Source organism: Gallus gallus, chromosome 12 (genome assembly GCF_016699485.2).
Source record: "Gallus gallus isolate bGalGal1 chromosome 12, bGalGal1.mat.broiler.GRCg7b, whole genome shotgun sequence".
Classification (NCBI taxonomy): Eukaryota; Metazoa; Chordata; class Aves; order Galliformes; family Phasianidae; genus Gallus; species Gallus gallus.
In genome coordinates, this window is record NC_052543.1 from 10850194 (window position 1) to 10873017 (window position 22824).

The following is a 22824-nucleotide window of genomic DNA, read 5'->3' on the forward strand; positions in this document are numbered from 1 at the left end:
TCAGGTGAACAGCTATGAAATAAAGTCTCTGCCTTAATCTGAAGGATGGATTGGTGGACTCCACCCCACTACTGTGAAGATACAAGCAAAGATTAAAACAAAAAACAAGCTCTACAGAGACAAAGCTGCTGACCATTCGCTTTATGTCATATATAAAGAACAATACCCAGTGACAAACTGACCATAAAAAAAAAAGCTTTATTAACCCTTTTGCACCAGTAGTTCTTCAGGCATCCATTGCCAGCAATGGACTTCAAGCCAAGTGATCCAATTGTCGGCCCCAAGAGGTTAGCACTTTACATTCATTTACAAAGCTGAGTGAGGTACATTTTCAGAAGTAGAAAGATTAAGTTGCAAGTCCCATAAAAAGATGGAGTGTTCCTTGGCCACTGTATTAGATTAAGAACTGGTATGGTCCTTGAGAACAGAATGACACAGGCGTTGGGAGCTGGAGGAGTCTCAGCTTTTAGAGGGTGAGCAGTAGAGGAAGAATCAGCAGTCCCTTCAGCATGATTCCTCCTCAACCTTCCTACCTCCCAGGAGAGGATTCTATGTTGTGGTCACAGTCATCAAGTAGATCTCCCCTACCAGTGAGTTTGGTTTGGAAACCCCACCTGAGAGGGTAACGAGAGACCCTGGGCATAAGCTGTAAACTCAGGATGAAAGGAACAAAGAGACCTCAATGCTCAGATAGTTAAACAAAAGACAGAAAAATAAAACTGGTTCAACCAGAGGATAAAATACTGTTTAGAAATTGGGATCTGAACTTGAAAGTAATCTGCATACTTTCCCCCCCCATTAAGTCATCAACCAAAAAAAAAAGCATTTTTTCTGGACGCATACATAGTTCAGAAGGCACAGGAAGTAAAAGCTTTTCTGAATGACCTCATGTGAATTCAACACCAGTATAACTGTAAAATAAATAAATATGTGCAAGATAAGAAAGATCACAATGTTCTTCTGCATGACATACCTTATTTTTGTAAAAAAACAGACATACGTGCATACACACACACCTCATTGAGAATAAAAAACATTACATACACCCTCTTATCAAATTCCTATACGGCATTTTATAGGCATTCAGTACACCACCATGAGAAACCTTTAAATTACTACCTTAAAATGTAACCAAAGGGTGTTTTTATTTCCCCCCCTATACAATTCTGTACTTACTGAGGTGTCTGCAGTCCAGATAAGTTCAGTACGTACAACTTCTTCCCCTGCCCACCAGTAGAAATTGCAGTTTTTCAGTGGGGCAGATCTTAGTAGCTAACAGCTCTTCTTCCCCTCCCATGAAATTTTAACAACTGCATGTTTTGTAAACCAGCTGGAAACTCCACGTGCATGTGATGCTCTGGGATATCAGTAAAGAACAAGTGTTGACGGCGTTCCAAAAAATAATAATAAAATATATAAAAATAAGAAGGTAGTGCCAGTTTACAAGCAACTTGGCAGCAGTTCGTAGATGAGACACAATCAAGGTGCTTAACTTTACGTGACGGTCAAAATCCCTCCCAAAAAAGGGAACACAAAGATAAAGGTAACCTCTCTTGAACACTGTTGGAGTCTCAGCTCATCACTTACAGTGAGTACAATTCTATTGCGTTTCTCTCTCAAGTTTTGCTGGAAGAATTCAGCAGATTATTTGGGATGAGGGAACAAGGAAAGGGAGAAACTCAACATGAGCTACAAACTGATTCACAGCTAAGTTAACGTTTAGAATCTAGCTTGCTAAAACAAAAACTTTAGAACGTTTCATTTTCATGGTGTAGGGCGTCAGCTTTGTTACATGTGACACTTGATTCCAGTTTTCTGCCAAAACACAGGGGCCAGAACAACCTGTGTGCGCATGTGTGTAAAATATCTGTCAATTTTAGGAAAGTTTGAGCTATTGTAGGCAGGATTATGAGTTCTGTTAGCTGCAGAATACTTGCTTTCCTGTGAAAACAGTAAATATTACCTCAGTTAGAAGTTTAATTGAGCACTTCTCCCTGAAACAACACTGTACAGCAGCCTGCGTCGGGCTGTGACCATTAGGCAGATGGGTTATACTACACAGGCACATCAAGTAGGATTTACACTTGTTGAGAAAACCTTTCAGCTGTAACTGTCTTGAGCAAATCGCAAAGAGCACAAGCATAACCCAGTGCTCCTAGTTTTCCTATCTTCCTCAGAAAAAGACCCACAGAGTTATTTTGTCGAGACGCGACTGCCCAACTGGCTTTCAAGTAACTGTCCTTAATAATGGTCATTCCAGATCCTGTAAGTTTATTGTGCTTCCAGTGAACTGAGAGTTATCAGAACCTGCATCGTCTTCAGCAGAGTTGTGTGGTTCCTGTTGAAGCAAAAAAACCAAAGTAGTTCAGTACTTTCACCTCTTAGAGCTTATCAGTGAGAACATCCTGACATTAACCAGAGAAACGCTCCGAGTTGTTTGAATTGTTCCCCAAAGCGTTCCTATTTCAGTGACCCACTCAGACACTGCTATTCTGTTTTTCCTCATCTAACTGCCATTCCCATGTAGACACCTCTCTGACATCTAGGATCAAGGTTTTCTCACTCCCCATCCTTCCTGCAGACTGCTACACACATATCAGTTCTGATACTCTCTCTTGACCTGCTCAGTATCTGTAGGATAGGATAAGGATAACTAGGATGGGACACTCCAATAATAAATGAGTAACGTTTTGTTATTCATTACCCACTCACAGAGGTAGAAAAACAACCACCTGTGACATGTCAAAGGTTGGTAACACACACAAGATAAGCCTTGCAGTACACTTCTCTGCTTCCCGAAATTGAATCTGAACTCCTAATAGAAAGCAAGGTGTTTCCATTGAGCAGAACACCAGTGCTCAGAATGAACTATTCACTGCTCAAGTGAGGCCATAAAACCCCATGGCTCTGACATGCTGTACCTGAAGTATGTGAACAGGTAAATCCACTGTAAGCTGAGAATGTGATGAGGAGGACTGAGAGCTCAGCTGAAAGGGCAAATCTCCCTCTCCTGAGGGATCATCCTGTGAAGGCAGAAATGTGATGCAATTAGCAGACTCTGAAGCATCTCGGCACAATAAATTCCACCCAACTTCAGAGTCTTAAAAAATTGATAAAGGCACTGCACTGTACTAGTTAGTATAAGGTCTACATCCACCAAGGTAAGAAATCCTAACTGCCACTTCAATTCAAACCTTATTCAGTACACAACCTATTGTCTCCTATTATAATCAACTTGGAAAATTGTCAAGATCTAAAAGGGAAGATATGGTTCACCTTCCATTATATTTAAAGCTCAGACATAAGCTACAAGTTTCACCATGCTATGCGAAGCTGATATTTAACAGAAAAGTTACATTTACACCCATCAGAAAGAGAGGAAGAACTCTCTCCATTGCTTCTTCTATATCAAATCTTGTTAGGAATAGAGCAGAAAGAACTTATCATCTCTCTGGATACTACACAGATATGTACCAGGCTAAAAATTGACTGCTCAAAGTACTCCACTAATCAGTTCACACAGATTATTTAGACAAAGAAATCTTAAAGTATCTAAGTTTTATTTCAGCTGTTAAGATGAAAATCAGTTCCAGCTGAAACTTCATTTTGTGGGAATCTCTTCATGTCACTCTTATTAACTTTGCATATGGGAGAGATGGAGCAATGTAAGACATTCAGTGGAAAGAGGGGACAGGAGTAGAGCACACACATTCTCAGCAAAGAGAAAGACTGGCAGAAAAAGGTCTGCTCAAGAAGAGGAACAGAATGCTCCTCCCTGCAGTTACAGTGCCTGTATGATCCAGGCTGGACTGAAAATATTAGCACTAGCAAAATAAAAATATCTCAGCCGTTTCCACAATCCATTGGTTCTGGTCTCAGCAGTCGCATGATTGAATCAGCTCTGTTTTCAGGCTTTTCCAGACCTCCCTAAAGCCACTTATAAATTTCCCATGAGTGTGGGCAAGTGCCCTGATGAACAGAGTACACACTGAAGATCTCAGATTCCCATCTAGAAGAGTACACGTTTAGATTCTTCTACAGACGTGCCATTTAGAATAACAGAGAAGGTAACAGAGAGGCTAAGGATGTTTCCTCCCCTCAGTTCTCACCTGAAGAAGCTGAATTTGCACATACTGTGCTCCCGTTGCAGGGTCCCTTATCGTGAGCCCTCCGTTTGGCAGAACAGCGTTGCCACCCAGCCGACCACCGGGAGCGGACGATGAGAAACTGGTGGGGCTCACCTTACCGCCCTTGCTTTTCCTCTGACCAGAGCCAGGTGTCCCTTAAAAAAACAAACAAGTTTAATATTTAGGCGGTCAGAAGCAATTTACCAAAGTTTCCTGCTCATGTTTTTCAATGTTATGCAGTCAGTTTAGCCTGCACCACTAATCGCGCTATGTGGGAAATGCCTGGAGCAGTACAGTGTAATGAAGCACCATCTGACAGCTAAAAGGCCACACAGCAATCAGCCAATGAACTCCAAGTGCTGACTGAGCAGTTATCATTTTGCATGAATGCCATAAAACCACATCACAAACCGCTGAGGCTCTCTCCTATGGTAGCACAGAAATGCCAACACATTTGCACAGCTATAGAAAGGAACTGGGAAGTGAAATTGCATCTTCCATTTTTCATTTTTCTATTCATTTCCTGAGAAGTTACGTCCATCATTTTTTCAATTCATTAAAATAATAAGAATTATAATAAGTCTTAGCAAAGCTCATCTGCTTCCAGAAGGAAATGCGAAGGACAGCATGAACCAGCTTTACACTGCAAGCTGAAAGCCACCAAGCTAACCAAAATCCAACATAATGGATATAAAATCCTGTCATCTGTTTGGCTGCTCTTTAATCTACAGTAAATAAGAGGCTCGGGTAACTTCACTTTAAAAACAAACTTCCCTCTACAGTGCTTATGTAGCTTAGTTAAACTAATGAGAAATACAAGACTTCTGATCACTGTGAGAATCACATGGTGGCATTAAGGTGACAGCAGCTGGTGAGAAGCTGACTACCAGGAGACCGGAGTAAGAAAGGAAATAGGAATGTTCTGAGACCACTTTAGAAACGGGTGCAGATTTAGTGCAATCATCTGTATAAAGAAGTGTACCAACACTGGGTTACACACACGCGTTTCATGATACAAGCACACTTAGAACTAAGCTTCATAAAGCAGCTCTCTTTCTGCATGTCTCGCTGAACCAGATGTGAACAGGTACAGATTACACGAAGAACAGCATGTCACAGAGCTCAATTCAGAAGCAGTCACTTCACTTACCTTCACAATTATCACCTTCCCTTTTAGAGAACTAGCAGATACAAGCAGCAGCAAGAGCTAAACCATATGTAAAACAGAACAGATCTTCCATCACAGCACAAGGGGCAGATGTAATTCAGACACCTGAGATTGTCCCCAAGCACAGTGAGCCACCGATCACATCTCATCTGAGAAATCCACATCGGACAGCTTTTACTTTTTAAGAGAAAAGCAACACATCTGAAATCACCACCTAATATATCACCCTGCTCTCTAAAAGGCTTTGATGTAACGGAGAGGTTTGAGTATTCCTAGATAACTGAAGAAATAAATAGGAAATAAATCCCTTAACACTGCACAGACGTTGTTACTAAGCAAAAAACAAGCAAAGCAAACCCAGCTGATCTCTTCATTATCCATACAGAACAGCAGAGAACCCACAAGGTAGGACAAACAATGCAAAGCACAAACAATGGAAAGCAAAACAGTCTTTTTTGTTGTTGCTTTAATAACAAAAATCAAAAGCAGACGTGGGGATGGAGGGATATTGCCTTCATAACAACCATGGAACATAAGGTGAAGATTTCTTTGTAAGCTTACTATGGATCTGGTGTTCCACAGCTAACAGGTGGCACACTGCGTGCATTATTATTTTAACTACCAATAAATGGGTATGGTACTTACAAGTCTACTCAGATACCAGCTCTTATTTCACTGCCAAACCCTTTTATAATTGTGTTTAGCACATTTAACACGATGTCTTCTCACCTGTGCTGCTCCCATTCCCTTTTTGTTTTCTTTTCTTGGCCAGCTGAATGGCTCTGTAGTCTGTTCTCGCAGACCCACTGCTCTCCTAAGTGAAAAAGAAAAAAGAAGGAAAAAAAAAAAAGGAAAGAAAGAAAAAAAAAAGCCAAGAAATGCAAAGATTTTGAATGCAAGAACAAGCCAAGACAATGAAACCACACTGCTGAGTTCCCAGTTGTGGTTATCTTATATTGCAAACACTGAATTCTATATTCCCATACTCTTCTGATTAGTTTCAGTGAGTTCCCTGTATTTAATATCTGGAGTTCAACACAAAAGGAAGTTATCTCCATAATTATAAACATTCAGATTTTAATAGGGTAAACACGGCAATAGAAGGAACACTTCATGCTGCAAACAAACAGGCCTCCAACAACACGATAAAGCAAAAAGGGAAGAGTATTTGAAACACCTATGGGAACAAAGGCTGAGGAGAAACGTTTCAGTTTCTCTCCCAACACAAAATCTTTCCCTGTAAGGAACATGAGATACCACATCTTCTTGGCCTTGGGTTTTCTTGCAAATCCCATTTCATCCTCAGATAAATGGATGGTTGCTTTCTAAAACCCCTACTCTATAAAGCTTTTCCTTCCCTCTCCCCATCAGAATTCTGATTTTTCTTAAGAGAACTCATCACCACACTGCAGCTACTTCTGACAACACACCGCTCAATATCACGCTCTACATCCTTCATCAAAAAAAAAGCCAAAGCACATCACCTGCAGAAACCAAAGAAAGGCCTGCCTAGAAGGTGTGAGCAACAGTGGATATCCCCACATTCAGGGTGTCTCAGTCATCTAAGGGTAAATGAATATAGCTACTGCGTACCAAAAACGAGCTGCCAGTCATTGTGCTAAGATCCATTTCTTTCTGAGCGCTGTAGCTTCCCGGAGGGTTGGAGAAAACAAACTGAGTCACTACTTTGCTGCCCTCTTGCTGACCAACAACATCCGAGCTAGGAAGCAAATTCCGTTCCATTTTAGTGGGTGTCAGTAACTCAGGCACATTGGTACCACCAAGGCTGCTAGAAGGAGTCAAAGTGGCTGTGTCAATCGTTAAATTATTGCTGGACGTCAAACCGTGCACATCCTGACTGGGATTCCTCACTGACAGCGACGCTAGTGAACCCAGGGCTTCCGCATTGACAGTCTGTACATCATCCAAATTTAAAGTGCTTTGCTGTAGAACTGTCGTCCCAGTTCCCAGCAAGAGAGAACTGTCCAGGCTCTGCGGCATATCGCTGCTGGCCACCAGTATCAAGGGATCGACTGCCTGGCTTAAGGAACTGCTACTGACAGGCAGGTTTCCTCCAAGAGTTGAGCCGACTGAGGCAACATCTATGGTGACAATTCCAGAGTTCACTAACGCCATGTCTGCTGAGATCCCCGAATTGTTGCTGGACACGTTGGAGAACAGGGAAACGAGGTCTATGTTGCTGAGGTCGCTGTGGCCCGGACTGGTGAGCTCACTGCTGGGTGTGAGGGAGCTGGTTGCTTCGAGCTGCGTCAGCAGATCTGCAATGGAATACAGTTTGAACATTTTTAATTGCTGGGACAAACAAGGAAGGTGACTGTCCGACTTACCAAGAGTTGTGGAAAATTTAAAAGAAAGCCAATAGAGCATTACCTGTTCTTAGGGAATGCAGTGACAGTAAAACAGCAACAGCACACTAAATTCAACTTTTTGGGGAGGGTTTGGTTATAACTCAAAGCTTTCATCAGACATTGAGGATGAAAGAATATGAACGATCAGTGTCGAGGACATTGAGTTGGTCTGCTGCACCTCACACAGTTTGAAACAAATCCCTTACCTGGGCTGAAGTTGTGTTGTTTGACCATATGCGTCTTCATACTGTGCTTGGAAGTGAACAACTTATTACAGCTGGATACAGGGCAGCGAGTCTTTAGTGAGTCCACATCCTGAAGATGTTTTTTGGAGTGAATGTACAGACTACTCCGTGCTGAGAATTTTGCACAACAGCCTGCAAGAAGATACAGATGCCTTTAAGGATTCACCTAGTTTCAGCCTGACGTTCAGGCTTAGTGTCTTTACAAAACAAATCACAACAGAGCTGCAGAACTCTCTGTTGGTCTGTAGCATCTGGACATACATTCAGAGGACTCAGAAGAAAGCCAAATATACGACCTCTCGTTTTACATCAAGGACATCTCAGTGGATAGGACAGCTCAGCAAGCCACTTCTGACAAGAAGAAATGCTAAGTCATTCAATATATTCCTTCCCCGCTGTGGCATTTTAAATGAAAATGCTTGGTGACAACTGCTAGTAAAACCATTAAAAGGAGAAACAACCACCAAGTAGAGCTGTTTTACTTTGTGAAGATGAATATTCCAGATCATACCCAATCTTCTACATTCCTGGAGTCCAACTGAAGTGATGGACCTTCAGTTTTATCTCTTCAGACTCTGTTAGAAGACTCCCTCTGATCCTGTAACTAGCTTGTGTTTGGGGAAAAGCACACAGCTTTCCTCTATTTATGCAGCACACACCAGTTACCAGTTAATCCAAGAGTTGAGCAGTACCTTCTACTGGGCACTCAAATGGCTTTGTACCAAGGTGGGTTATGCTGTGGCCTTTCAAGTGTTCTGCTCTTGTGAAGGACTTCCCACAGCCTTCTACCGGGCACGTGAACCTCCTGTCATCTTCGTGTTTCCTACAAACAAACGGAATCACCATCAGCAAGACTACATCCACCGCTTGACTACTGGAAGGGGAAACAAAAGCTAACAAACAGCGAGGGACTGAGAACAACCAGCACAGTCTGAAAATGCTACCTCTTGTGTCGCAGCAGCTTGGACATGCTGGTGAAAGACCAGCCGCAGCCTTCGAAGTCACAGATAAAAGGCCTCTCACCTTAAGCAAAGAAAGGTCACATTAACAATTACCAAATCACACACTGGTATTAGGTTAAGAAACCCCCAATGCTGCTTGAATTCAATTATTTTAAGACTACAAGACTCAACCGCCACCTCACATAAATCACATACAAGCAGCGATGCCCTCTCCCCTCTTCTACAATCACCACTTTCTTTACCTCAAGGCCACTGCACATCTCTATATGCACCACGGAGCACAGATCCTTATTAATACTTCTAATCTAAAACCTGTGGTCTCAGTTCTGTGCTCTCTGCATCCAACACAGCCCATTCCACCTTTCCCCATCTGTTTTCCAAAACCTGACCTTCCTCAGTGCTTTCCCCATTTTCCCCCAGACACCTCTCCCAGTACCCCAGAGCTAACGTGAACATGCCCTGATAACCAGTGACAGCACTGTTGAAAACAAACAACTGGAAGCTCTTTTTCTGTTTTCATGACCCCCACATCAATGCTGATTATGACAATACAAACAACTTGAAGTTAGTTGCATCACTTCTCGGAACTTTCACTTAATCAAAATGACACTTCTTCAACTGTAGAGCCATGAAACCAGGAAAGCCAAGGACAGCAGCAAGTACATGACAGCCCACACCATCCCTCCCATCTCTCTGTCTTTCAGCCATTCCAGCACACCAAACCCCACTGTTCACAGCCCATCCTCTATGTGCCCTCCCCTGGAACATGCCCTCATGTGTACCTGTATGGCTCCTCATGTGGATTTTCAGCCGACACGCTTTGTCGTACTGCTTGTTACAGCCTGGGAACGAGCAAGAGAACTGCTCCTGCTCCCTGAAGTGGGCCCGATTGTGGGAGAACAGCGCGCTCACTGTGATGAACGTCCTTTCACAGCCTGGGGAGAGATAGGAAACAGTGCAACAGGTTGGTATGCAAGTGAGTCAAGAAGGATGCTTTCATACAATCATTAAGGCCGGAAAAGACCTCTAAGATCAATTCCAATTGTCAACCCACGATCACCATGCCCACAACCACATCCCTCAGTGCCACATCTCCACGACTACCAAACACCTCCAGGGACAGTGACTCCACCACTCCCTGGGCAGCAGTGCCAGTGCCTTATCACTCTTGCTGAGAAGAAAGTTTTCCTAATGGCCCTCCTCAATATTATACCCAAACTCAGAAGAGGCAAACCCAAGGCTGGCGCTTCCACTGTTGGCGTTCCACCACCCCGTCACCGCAGCACCCCCCGACCCCAAACCTCCCCCTTGTTAACGAGGGTGTCAGGGAGTGGGGACGTTCCTGGAGGCTCCAAAGGGAGAGGGAGGAGAGGCAGCAAGGAAGCAAAGCGAGCACAGCGGGACCCCGGGCTAACCCGAGTGCGGCTGTACGGGGGAAGACGGGACGGGGAAGGCACGGAGCCCTGCGGACCCGGCCCCGGGCGCGGCTTACCGGGGAAGTCGCAGCGGTAGGGCCGCTCGGGCTCCAGGTGGCTGCGGCGGCGGTGGGCGGCGAGGCGGGCGGCGCTGGGGAAGCGCTGCCCGCACGCCTCGCACTTGTGCGCCGCCTCCTGCTCGTGGGCGCGGCTGTGGGCCCGCAGGTTGTAGACGGTGGTGAAGCGCTTGGAGCAGCCGGGCGCGGCGCAGGCGAAGGGCCGCAGTTTGTCGTGCGAGTGCAGGTGCCGCCGCAGCTTGTAGGCCGTGGCGAAGGACCAGGCGCAGCCCGGCACGGGGCAGCCGAACGGCCGCGCCGCCCCCCCCGCCGCCGGCGCCCCGCGGCTGTCCTCCCCTCCGCCTCCGTGCGCCGTGAGGCGGTGCAGCCGCAGCTGCTGCTTGCGGGGGAAGGCCTCCCCGCAGCGCGGCTCGGGACAGGGGAAGGCCGGCGGGGAGCGCGGCCGCGGGACGCCCGGCGGGGGCTCGGCGGGGCCGGCGGGCGGAGGCGGCGGGGCCGGGGGCGGCGCGGTGCTCGCGGCCTGCTCGGCGCCGGGCCCCAGCGTCAGCACGCCGTTCTCGATGCGCACCACCAGGCTCTGGTTGTTGATGGTGATGGTCCCCGAGAAGGAGCCGTCCTCCGCGCCGCCGTCCCCATCGCCGTCGCGGGGCGGCGGGGGAGGAGGAGGCGGAGGAGGCGGCGGCGGCGGCGCGGAGCCGGGGCCTTCCTCGGGCGGCTCCGCGGGCGGAGGGCCGGGCTGGGCGCGCCCCGCTTCCCCGTCGCCCGAGCCGGGCTCGGCGTTGCCGCGCACCACGTTGAGGACGAGCAGCAGCCCGTCGCTGTCGGGCGCGGGGCCCGCCGGCGGAGCGCTGGGGCTGGGAGCCGGGCCGGCGCCGGGCTCCGGCTTCTCCTCCACCAGCAGCACCGGGAAGCTCACGTAGAGGCCCGACGCGGCGCTGCTGGCTGCGGAGGAGGCGGCGGCGGCGGAGGCCGCCGGGTCCCAGTCGGGCGGAGGCGGAGGGCGGCCCGGGGCGGCGGGCGGCGCGGCGGGGCCGCCATGTTGGGCGCCGGGCCGGGCCCGGGCCGCCTCCGCGGCGGGCAGCCCCTGCGTTTCCATCTTGGGGGTCCCTGTAGCAGCGGCTGAAACCGGAGCCGGGGGGCGGGGCCTGGCGCGGTCGGCGCGGAAACGCGGAACGGCGGAGCGGAGCGGAGCGGAGCGGGAGGCGCCGGAGAAACCCGGAGTGCGGAGAAACGGAGCGGGGCTCGGGCGGAAAGGGGCCGCTTCTGGGCCGCTCGGCCCGGGGAAGCGGCGTGGAGAGGTGTTGAGGGATGCAGAGCTCTTTCTGGGGGCGGGGTGGCGCTGCTCCTGCCCCGGGGAGCCTCAGAGCTGGGCAGCACGGGGAGCGAGCGACGGCAGAGGGAAATGACCTGCGAAGGAGGAAGGGAAGGAGGACAGAGGGACGAGGAAAGCACGATGGCAGGAAAGGTGCTCTGAAATCGTGCTCTGATAGTGGAGTTGGTTGAGATCAGGCAAACAAAAGCCCTACAGATGCAGCTAAAGCATGGAAAGGCGGTTGAGTGCTTGGTTATTTTATGTTTCATTCTACTTTTCATTCTCATTTTCAGCTCTGTTCTGGCTCTCCAGTTTTAAGCAGAAGGAAGAACTAACCCATGCTTGTGGTGGAAATCAGGCTGTGGGCCCTTCGAGCGCTCCCAGCAGATGGTGCTGTGATCCTTCCGGCGGGCAAATTACTTCCCCAGAGCTATTCTGCACCAAATCTCTGACAGCAAAGCAAGGCGAGCTGCTGTCCAGCCCCAGGTGGCTGCTAGTGCTTCCTGCAGTACAGCTGTGTGTACACACAGAGCTCCTCGCTGCGGCTTCAGAGCTGTCTGTGCAGCCTGAGTGCTTGAGCTCAGCCTCCCCTGAAATCCCCCTGAGCTGTCACAGGGCCCGGGTCAGCCCTGCTGGTGGCTGCCGCTGGCCCTCCTGGTCTCACTGCAGAGGTGTGTGCAGTGCACTCTTCCTTCACTTCCTTCCTTTTCCTAGGAGGAAAATGGCCTTAAGTTGCACCAGGGGAGGTTCAGGTTGGACGTTAGGGAACAAACTTTCTTCTCTGAAAGAGTGGTGATTCACTGGCCTGCGTGGAAGAAAGGCCTGCATGGGCCTTTAGTGTTCAACCCAGAGGTGCGTCCCTGATGGGAGGATGTCAAATCAACTTGTAGCAAGCGTCAAACCTCACTACAGAAATTAATCTCCTCTGCTATCTACTGTCTGGTCTGATACAGTGACTGCAGATGTGTGTTTTGAAGGAGACTGCTCTGCCTGTATTGAGCTTTTCCAGCACTGAGGTCATCTGCCTAGAAATGATATCAACGTCCCCACAGAGTGAGGCAGAACAACTGTCCATTCATAGACCCAGTTTCTCTGCAAACAGCACAAAAACAAGGAGGCTCAGCAGAGCTCAGGGGGTTTTTGCCCTGGCCTGGCCTATGGCTTCTGTGTGCTGGAAATCTGCTGCTTCATCCCAGCAGGGGGTGACAGGTTACTGTTATCTCAGTGCTAAATAACACAAAGGTGTACAATCCGTAATAATATTTCTTCAACATCTTCTGTGGTAGATTTTTCAACTCAGAACTAAGATGACTACTTTCCTGTACTTCCATAGTACAGAAAGCCATTATATTTCCTGGATGTTCCCTATGACAAAAGGTGCCCCAGTTCTTTCGGGCTACAACAGCTAGAATGGTTGTATGAGATACAGCTACCAAGATACCAACCCAGTGTGATTATTAACAGGTAATGCCTAACATGTGTTAAAGAAAGGCTGTCAAATCTGGCTGGCAACTACTCACATCTCAGTGGTGTAACTTGTCAATGTGTGCTTTTTTCCACCGTGTAAAGCAATTCTGGTGAACTGCAAAATGCACTTCACAGAAGGTTTGGTTGCAAGCAGATGCCAGCCTCTCACTGTTGATCTGGAGATGTATGCTGGATGTGAACAGAGTAAAGAACTGATTTCTGAAAGTAAATTAAAAAAAAAACTCAGTACACCAGGTTTACTGTTTTCTTTAACTGGCACCAGAAGCAATGCATGGATGCAGCAAGTGCACATTTTAAGAGCCTGTGGCATTTTGGTACTGAATGTTATTTGGTTTCTTGAGATCCTGCAGTCCAAAGTTCATCACTCCTCACCTGCAGCAGCCAGAGCAGGTCTCCGTGAATAAGCTCCCTGCCTATCACAGAATGCATCAGTGAGTTACTGTTAACACATATATAATGGGAGGCTGAAGTGCAAAACAAGACATTTCTCTCAGTTGCATTTAGACAGCTCGATTTATTTTTTAATTTTATTTCAATGGACAAAATTTCAGCTCCTTTCCTTACCAGTGAAAAGGCTGCTCCTGCCATCAGTGGACCTGTCACGGGCAGACACAGATCTGCCCTATTAATGAGTTAAAAGGAATAAACTCACGTGGCAGAGACAATTGCAAGGCTTTTATCGTTAGCACATTTTTTCATACGTTTCTGCCAGGATAACACTGCAGTTGGAATACCACTAACTTTTGAGGGCTTGTTCTAAGATGTTCTCATCCACCACTTTTTGAGGAAGAGTCACCTTCAGTGCAGCATTGTCTTTCATTGCTTGGCAGATCGTTTCGTATGCATAGTCATTACCCGACCAGCAGCGCCTGGCAACCTGTCAGACCAGAAAATCAATGAGTGTAAAAATCACCCATTTTTCTTGCCACATCCCATTTTGTGTGATATCTGTGCAAACACTGGCACCCGATCGCATCACAATAAATCTTTCAACTCTCTGCCAGTTCCTAGTTTCCTGATTGATTTTGTAGTTGTCTTTTTTAAAGGCTACTTCATTGATATGAGTAGTGTTTGGATGGACTTTGTACATTTTCATGCAGAATCGCATTGCTGGGCTGACTACGTTGGCAGAGCCAGGTTTATCAGCTTCACAGAATTCCCTCTACAAAACACTCCGTACTCCATCCCAGTTCTGTACAACCAGCAGTTGCTTTAGATAACAGTACGATTTCCACAACTGATGCTTTTTTAGTTGGATAAATAGTTAAAAGGGCAAATTTCACTCAGTGTATTTTCATGAAATCAAGAAGCCAAATTCTCTGCCAGCATATGAGTGAAGCTCCACAGACAGGGAACTATGAGCCCTTCTGCATTTTGACCTGTGTGCAAGAAGAGTTTGCCAGATGAAGAAAAACACCAGGAACAAAAGGAAGGAGTACTGACAAGGAAGCGAGTACTGACAAGGAAGCAAATACTTCCTTGTCTTCAGTGCCTTACAATTCTCTGCTTTATGAATTGCATATCAGTGTTTAAAAGATTCAGACACAGAAGTGTTTGAGCACAAAAAATCCCCAGATTCCAACCTAGTGAAATATTTAAGCATTTGATTAACGTAGGGCTCATAAGAAGTTCTCAGGATCACAGCGATAACAACTAGACAGGACCTTTCAAGACACCGACTCAATTTCCCTGCCACTCACCTGTGATTATTCCTGGCAATATATTTCAAGGACGCACTACAGTTTCTTTTCAGTCTTGTATATAACGTGGGTAATGTTCCCAGATTGTCCTTTTTAAACACGCATGTGAAGGAGTGGGGCTTTTGCTCGCAATAAATCAGAGCAGCAAGAGATTTACTGGGTTTTTAAAAGGCTGCCTGTGATACACAGTGCTTGCTAAGGGTTTGTCTTCGTTAATCTACAAATTAATATTATTGTTCTCCTCCTTCTTCCTCGATAGCTTAGTAAAGATATTTCAGATCTGAGACAGGGAATATGTTCAAATTATTCCTCCTTCTTTAAAGACACTTAGGTCTAGAAGTTAGGAAGATACTGAAGTGAAGGTGTATAATGAGTTTTGCTTACTCCATTGGAAACATCCCAGCTGAGCATCATCTTAGCTCGTTCTTCGGCCTCCGTGGACCCATCCAAAACCAGCCCAAATCCCCCATTGATCACTTCACCCCTAAAAAAAAAAATAGAAATGAAAGAATTCAAATCAAAAGAATGCAAATCAATCCCACAAAACATTGTGGATTTGATCAGTGGCACTGGAAGAAGAAGGATGAGAATATTGTAGAAAGGGTGCTGAATAAGGCACTAACAGGGACCTTTCATATCAAAAATACTCCTGATGGACTAAGGAGTTACTTATCTCAGTAGTTTGAAGGTTAAGCTCTTTGTGCTTTCTATGCTAGAGCCTGCCATATCCATAGGATTGTGAGGACTGTGTGCTTACTGAAGCAGACAGATGGATCTGTTTATATTCTCCTGGGACAAACGTGAGTGCGTTTTATTAAAGCGTTAAGCACCACTTCATGCACATCTGCCTTGATCATTTCAAAAACATTCATTTCTGTATGAGATACATAGATGTGTAGACACTGCAGTGCCAACGCTTCAGGAAGCAGATTTATTGGTAGAAGAACAGAAATATACTACAAACTAACAGACTGTACATGGGAGGAATACCAGCCTGGCTTTATAAGGACAGCGGAAATGCATAGAGAAAAACATCATGTCTCACTTCAAAATCTGGTCTGCTCAAGTTCCTGTTTGGTTGCATATGGTGAATTGAGTTGGAAAATTATCAGTTGATGTAAATCTGTAAGAGACTTCTGGCATTATAATTGAGCATCAGCAATGTATGAGATGGGGCATATCCTACCTACATCAACACGTGGCAGGAGAGACTAAAGGAGGTTCTGGAGCAGGATCTTGCCCTCTGTGTTTTGTAGTAAATATAATGAATACATCCACAAAATTTACCTCAAATACCATCAGACATACCTATGAATCTGACGGGCTTCAGTGTCCTCCAATCCAGACAAGAATCATTTCTTACTATCTATTTTCCTGCACTAACTTGAACTTCTTAGGGAATGGGAAAACGATGCTGCACTGAAGCCTCACAGACCTGAGATCTGCTTCCCCAACCTACTACTCATGTTCTCCCCTTGTCATGACAATGCAATGTACTTACGTGATGCTAATTCCCTTCCACCCATTATATACGCTACCTGTGTGATAAGTAGGACCTCACCACATAGCTGAGCAAAGAACTTTGAGCTCCAGCTCTCACAGTCACTGTACCTTTATTGCAATTCCTCCTACTTTGCCATATTAGATATACTGCTATTACAAACATTTTCTGTTGAAAAGCACAGTTTCCTTGTAACTGACAGTGCTCATAGCAGAATGTCAGCAGATGAATCAGTTTCCTTCTTTAGCAGGAAAATTTCAGTCATGTTTTCAGTTGAAATGTTTGAATACTGTAAACTCTGACACAAAAAGATTCTTTTTGATCGACACTCAACAGTAACACAAAACAGCTCTTACTGTGAGAAATCTTTAATTCCGCTCTTAGTCTCATTTGGGGATGCAAACAAGCATCCAAACATTTGCACTTCCTGCCATTTCTGCTTTTAGAATCGGTGATGGCATAGCAATGCAATCGGGATCACAGTACGATCACACCTCAGGGCAGCCCACTGACAGTATCAGACAGCACGAGGCCTCCAGAGTGATGCTTTATAAAGATTTGCCACAGTGGCAGATGACGTTCTTTCAGTGGCAGAGATCCCTTCTGTGCACAGCATCCCTAAGAGCATCCTTTGAAGCTCAGGCATGAACAGTGAATGTCTGATCTCAGTTGCACTCCATAAATTCAGCCTCTCCATCAATTTCCACGGAGTTACTCCAGTGTAAATCAGAATCACTCATCAGAATCTGTCCTACTGTCTAAAAGTCACTCAAATTGAACACCACCATTTGTTAGAATGGATTCTCTAGCAAAACCTCTCACTTTTAAAGGGGAGTTCTCTGCCTTCGTTAGCATTGGGTCATATTTTCAGGTAATTAGAGAAACATGTGGCATTTTGACCTAAGCAACCTCCTATAATTTCCAGATGTCTCCTTCCAAGGTGATCAAAGAAAACAAGGCCTCCCTCACAAACAAGATGTCACACCATCAACAGCACAATTCAATTCTTAAATTACTTCTGCCTTCTGGTACTACAGGTTACTCAGACCCTGCACTACATATTCTGCAAAATACAGGCAGCAAGAAATGAATAACATTCACTTGCAGTAATCGTAGTCAATACTATGCTAATCTTAAGTCTCTCAAACAGCACATGATGCAGATTCCAGCTAAATGAATATTAATCCTACCTTTTTTTTTTTTTTTTTTTTGTCTTTGCCCCTCAAGGCTACAGCACAGAATTTCTGGTCTTGGACAGAAGAAATAGCAGCTCTGTCAGCAGCTCTGCAGGGAGGACTGGGAGCTGCACACAGCACCATTGCTGTTTCTGATCTTCCAAAAAAGTAGTCCAATGAGAACTTGATTTCCTTCTAATTACACACGTTTGAATGTGTATATATCTACACACAGGTATAAGCTTCCATGTGCACTATTCACACCTCCACATCAGCTGACAAAGAGATTTTGCCAGGCACATGGAAATTTCTTCCTGGCAAAGTCATCCGTATCTTTACCTCCCTAGGGGAAGCAAATCCGTCCTAAAACTTAAAGCATCCATCTTTGCAGCAAGGAAAGTCATTTGTAATTGTTGGGGGATGGTTTTGCCTTCTTTTCCCACCTTCAAATTGTTCCTCTTTTTCTCCTTAGAAGGCAAAGGGGTGCAGGTTTAACTGGCTGGGGTGGTACCAGGATTAGTTAACCCAAACAGAACCACCTGTCCTGCACGGCTTTTGGGGCTCCACACACCATGGCATGTAATGACACAGCATTGTTAGCACATCTGAGTCCCACCAGCAAGGTGGCTTACTAAGGCTTGTGCAGAGACAGGCCTAATTTTCAGGCTCCACATTCCTCACCAAAGCACAGTAATTTAATCACACAGGCTATGACCACTCCAGAGATCATGATGAACAGATACTGTTCGCAGTGACAACCCTAAGCAGTCACAGGAACTGGTTAAGAGGATAATCATGCCCTTCTTTTCTGTGGACATTTTGATTTCAGGGAATAGCCACGTGCTAATTTTCCAATTCAGTACACAGATGACAGCACCTTTGCTCTGCCTTCAGGGATCGCTTCTTTCCAATGATGCAGGATAAGGAGCAGTATAAGGAGTCAGGGCAGTTTCACCATTCAGCCAGTCTGAGTTGCTCAGAGGGCCAGAAACATGCAAGAGGGGTTGGCTTTGCAGAGGCCAGAGACAGGGAACAAAAACATTTGTATCCTTTGGATTCTGACAGAGCATCATCAGCGCACAGAAGAACATTTGTGGCATAAGCAATTACTCCTTCAGTTCCAGTAATTATAACAGCCATCATGAAAATGCTCAAAATATTTTGCACAACAGTCACTGGAAAGTGCTTTTCTTCACCTGTATTCCAGAAGCAGGTATTTTAAAAGGTTAAATTCAGCTAAAGCCATTCAGAGCTGCTATCTCAAGTCTGTGACTGAGGTGATCACAGTAAGCAGATATTATCTAATGCATTTTCCATTCAGAATTCGGAAGTTGTGAATAAAGTCGTGATTATTGTGGTTGTTATTACTGACAGCAGTAAAGTTATATTTTTCACTGCATGTGTATAAGCCCTCAAAGTTTTCTTATCCCACTGTTCAGTTTTTCTCTTGCATACCTTCCATTCAGTAGTTACTCCACTGAAAAATCAAAGGAGGGAACTCTGCATCTGAGCTGAAGGGTTATTTTTTTAGCTCCAGCTCATCTGGACAAGGAATAATTATCATCAAATGTCTCTGAGGATAACATCTGCAACAAGTTCTTTAGTTTGCTGCTGTTGGCACGTTCCAGAACTGGATGAAACAGTGAAGAGAGAGGGATCGCTACAGTATTTAATAGAAGGTTGTCTCTCTTTGGCTACATCAAAAAATGAAGACATGGCTGTGGTCTTTTGTGCTGCCAAGCACGAGCAAAGGGAGAAAGAAGACTGGGGGTTTGCTGGAACCTGAGCTGCTTTGCATCAATAACCCCTCATTGCACTTTAGCACATGGGCATTTATATTGGGGTCCTAAGGTCACAGATTTAAATATAGCTTAAGGGGAAACCTAAACATAATCCATCCGCTAACACTCTGACTGTGCATGTGCGAAGACAACTTTGGAAGTGGGATCTGTTCAAGAAAACCACGGCAGACTGTCCTTGTTTGGCAAATTAAGTTATCCAAACTGTGCTGTGGCCAATGTCCAAAACACTTTTTCTTGACATATGGAAACGAATTAAAAGAGCCTCATGCAGAACTACACTTCACTTTATAACGCATCTTTTCAGCCCTTGCCTCCAAACCCACCCTTCCCATGATCATAGCACCGTACTACACCAGTGGTACAGTACACAGTTCCCCTCCTGTCTCTTGCTCCTCCCCCAGCAATGATAACTGGTTTCATAATCCAGCTTTAGAAACACCAGTAAGTTCTCACCAGCCGACTCCACCGCCGTTGTGCAAGGCAACCCAGGTTGCTCCTCTGAATGCATCTCCTACGAAATTTTGTACCGCCATGTCTAGGAGAAGAGGAAAGGTGTCACCACGGCTCAGACGTGCTGCGTTTGTTTTCTCTTGGCTGCTCACTTCCTTTCACTGCCACCAGCACTGTGGCAGTGTGACGGCAGCATTCCCTGGCCACAGAGAATTTTGCCCTGAATCACACAGGATGTTCCTTTGTTTCAAAAATGATGAAAAATAATTCAGGGGACAATGTAATTTGTCAAATGCATTATTTCTGCTGATACATTCACTAGAGTTTCATATATTCATTGCAATTTGTGCTAAAGGATATACCCCAAAAGAGGTACACACAGAGGACAACAATGTAAAATTTGCTGAAGACATTTATCTAGGTTTAATTCAGAAGCAGTTGCTTTTAATAGCAAAAATATGCTAGCGCAATACTCACGCTGGTCACATTTGCAAACCCCCAGTTGGTATATATTTGATGGAAAAATGAGTTTACTTGAGCACTAACCTATGTTAAACCCTGTCAAAAGCCCCATTATGGCATCTTCTCTCCGGCATTATGTCACTTTAATAACCCAATTATCATAATTACAGTGCTGTCAGGCGGGGATGGGAGGTATTCAATTCCCTATATTCTTAACCCATACGGTTCTCTTCCTCAGCCAGCAGATGATAAGAATGGAGGTTGGAAAAGGAGCATGGCAAGTGGGATAACGATGTAATAACGTTGTGCTCCTTGGCTGTGATAAAGGTCACTAACTGTGCAAATGTCTGTGCTGAAATACACTTTGCAGAGCATTGGTGGCCCATGTTTGACAAGGATCAGACAGAGGTACTTACTGCAGAACACAATTACACAGGCAAAGACTCAAAAGTTCTCCTGTGCCAGAGAAGAGCCAATTTCAACTGAAACGACTCAAATGTGGTGTTAAAACAGCAGGAAGGGAGGGAGAGAAGAGAGAGGAAGACCTGAGATGTAAGATGTTGGATTTGGAAAAGCCCTTGTAGAAGGCAGATAGTTCATGTAATTCAGAAAACTCAAAGAAAAACAGATAGCACAGTAAGCAATTGGGTTTAGCAGGCCTTGTTTCTGTTGCCCTCTCCTGAGGATACTGCCCGGTGCTTATTATATGGTTAAGCCCTTTGGTGGAGGCATCCATTTGGATTGCTGTTCTCTGTGCATCTTGGCAGAAACAAAGATTATTTCAGGCCTCTGTCCATCTGGCACATTGCAACCAGCCAACATTCTCAAAAAATGTTGAAGTGAGACTGAAAGGCACTGCTAAAAGCCTCATTTCATCAGGCAGTCCATTTAAGATAGCAGGGAACTTTTCTCCTTAACATTGACCCATAATTTGTTTCTATTACGAATTTCCAGTCCTAATGGCAGTCATTCAATATTCCCAGCTGCCTCAATCATAAAGTGTCCTTCTACAGCAACTTGCATCCTCCTGCTTCGAGTCATTGAATGACTGTCAGTTCACGGCATGTGAAAACACTACTGGGCTAAAATCATTACCATAATTTCCACTTTATGGATGGAAAATTGAGACTTACGTTAAGAAAAGTTTAGTGCTTCACTCAAGTTTCACATCTGTAATCTGATTTCCATTGGGTTTATTTTTTTCTAAAGCACCATTTCTTCATTTCTTAAAAGCAGATTCTGGTTAGTTCGGGTCAGGTATGCAGAATTAATGGCTCATTTTGAATAGCAAAGATACTTAATTTGCCCACAGTCCTTCTGTGAGTGAGCAACAAGAAATGCAATCTAATCCAGAACTCCTGACTTCATTCTTGTGCTTTAACTATCAAAGTGTGTTCCTATATGACCAGGAAAGTTCCTTTCAGGAACTCCAGATTTTTCTCGAACCCCTGAGCAATGAATGAACGGAACTGTGAGTCCTTATGCTTTAAGATAAATGCTATTTGAGTTCTGATTTTGATTTTGTGTATCCCAAGGAAGCCCTGCTGTAACTCTGCTCAGAGCATTTCTTGGAAAGACAGAGGTGCAAAATTAAAATCAAACACAGGGTGCAGTTCTCTAAGACCAACTGCTGCCCATCTGCATTCAGGTAAATCTGGTACATCTTCACTGAATTTTCAGCACTCTTCTGAGCCCCTCCTATTTAACTAGCTCCATATTCATTTCTGTATTACTTGACAGCTACTATGCCAAGTACACAGACAGTCTGATTAACTGGGATTAAAGGGTTGAATAAAAACATTTTAAAACTTCAAATTATATACATATATATCTCAAAGCAATTTCCTTTTTTGCCTGGACAGACAAGTCTCAGATGCTCTGCTGACCTGCACAGAAGGCTGATCCATCATAAATGTTTGATGTTTCTCTGTAAGGACTGTCAGTCCCACTCACATCGTGGTGATCTCGGCTCAGGACTACTGGAGCCTGCAAATGCAAAAAAGACAGCAAATGGAGTCTTTCGTGGGCTGTCACTGCTACCATGGGTCATCTTTTGCTGAACTTCCTTCTATTTAAGTCATTACAAATCACAGCTTTGTCCCACCTCCTAAATCCCCTGAACTTCCTTCCCTCCCTGCTATCCATTTATTACAAAAGGAATGCTGACATGCTGCCCATGATAGCCATCACCATTTACAAATGAGAACATGAGTTAGTTTTTATGTACATGACATCCTCAAAAGGGACAAGGAGAAGAGAGGCACTGTGGCTATTTCAACTGAAACCTTTCTCTGCTGAAATTGAAAACACATTTCAGTGCCTAAGAACTCATTCAAAAAATAGTTATTTTTCCAAGCAGATGTAAACAAATAGTTTGGTTTTTTTTTTTCCATTCTTTTGGAAAACTTCAAGACTACAAATAAGGCAGCAACAAGAATTAGTGTTCTCACACAGATCAAACAAGCCCATTTTTGATCTGGAATTTAACTTTAACAGCATAATCTAGACCAGTTTGCAGGGTTTCCTTACCCTTTACCATGCACACATTTCTATAAGAGTCATCCACTCTCT

At 45.1% G+C, this 22824-nt stretch overlaps 2 protein-coding genes and 1 long non-coding RNA gene across 7 annotated transcripts in view; 1 reads left to right on the plus strand and 2 right to left on the minus strand.

Moving 5' to 3' along the window:
• Window positions 1-178: 178 nt before the first annotated feature.
• ZXDC (ZXD family zinc finger C) lies at window positions 179-11519 on the minus strand. Its single transcript, XM_414374.8, has 10 exons — window positions 10364-11519; window positions 9654-9806; window positions 8854-8932; window positions 8602-8732; window positions 7871-8041; window positions 6889-7574; window positions 6025-6109; window positions 4110-4282; window positions 2922-3023; window positions 179-2338 (listed from the first exon to the last, which is right to left on the minus strand). The coding sequence occupies exons 1-10, from the start codon at window positions 11457-11459 to the stop codon at window positions 2252-2254; spliced, it is 2763 nt and encodes a 920-aa protein (XP_414374.5). The 5' UTR covers window positions 11460-11519; the 3' UTR covers window positions 179-2251.
• On the plus strand, window positions 10419-13393 carry LOC107054433. Of its 2 annotated transcripts, none has more exons than XR_003077432.3 (2): window positions 10419-10589; window positions 11969-13393. It is a non-coding gene; the product is annotated as an uncharacterized LOC107054433 (long non-coding RNA). The 2 variants fall into 2 exon arrangements; XR_003077433.3 differs by lacking the exon at window positions 10419-10589 and adding an exon at window positions 11556-11828.
• A 264-nt stretch (window positions 13394-13657) lies between these two features.
• UROC1 (urocanate hydratase 1) overlaps window positions 13658-22824 on the minus strand; it is an 86084-nt gene continuing 76917 nt past the window's right edge. For all 4 annotated transcript variants that reach the window (XM_040646713.2, XM_040646710.2, XM_040646712.1 and 1 more), the window contains 4 exons: window positions 22140-22239; window positions 19795-19876; window positions 15248-15347; window positions 13658-14040 (listed from right to left, as the gene is read on the minus strand). In XM_040646713.2, the coding sequence (XP_040502647.1) occupies window positions 13900-14040; window positions 15248-15347; window positions 19795-19876; window positions 22140-22239 (423 nt within the window). In that variant the 3' untranslated portion in view covers window positions 13658-13899. The remainder of the gene's footprint in view (window positions 14041-15247; window positions 15348-19794; window positions 19877-22139; window positions 22240-22824) is intronic.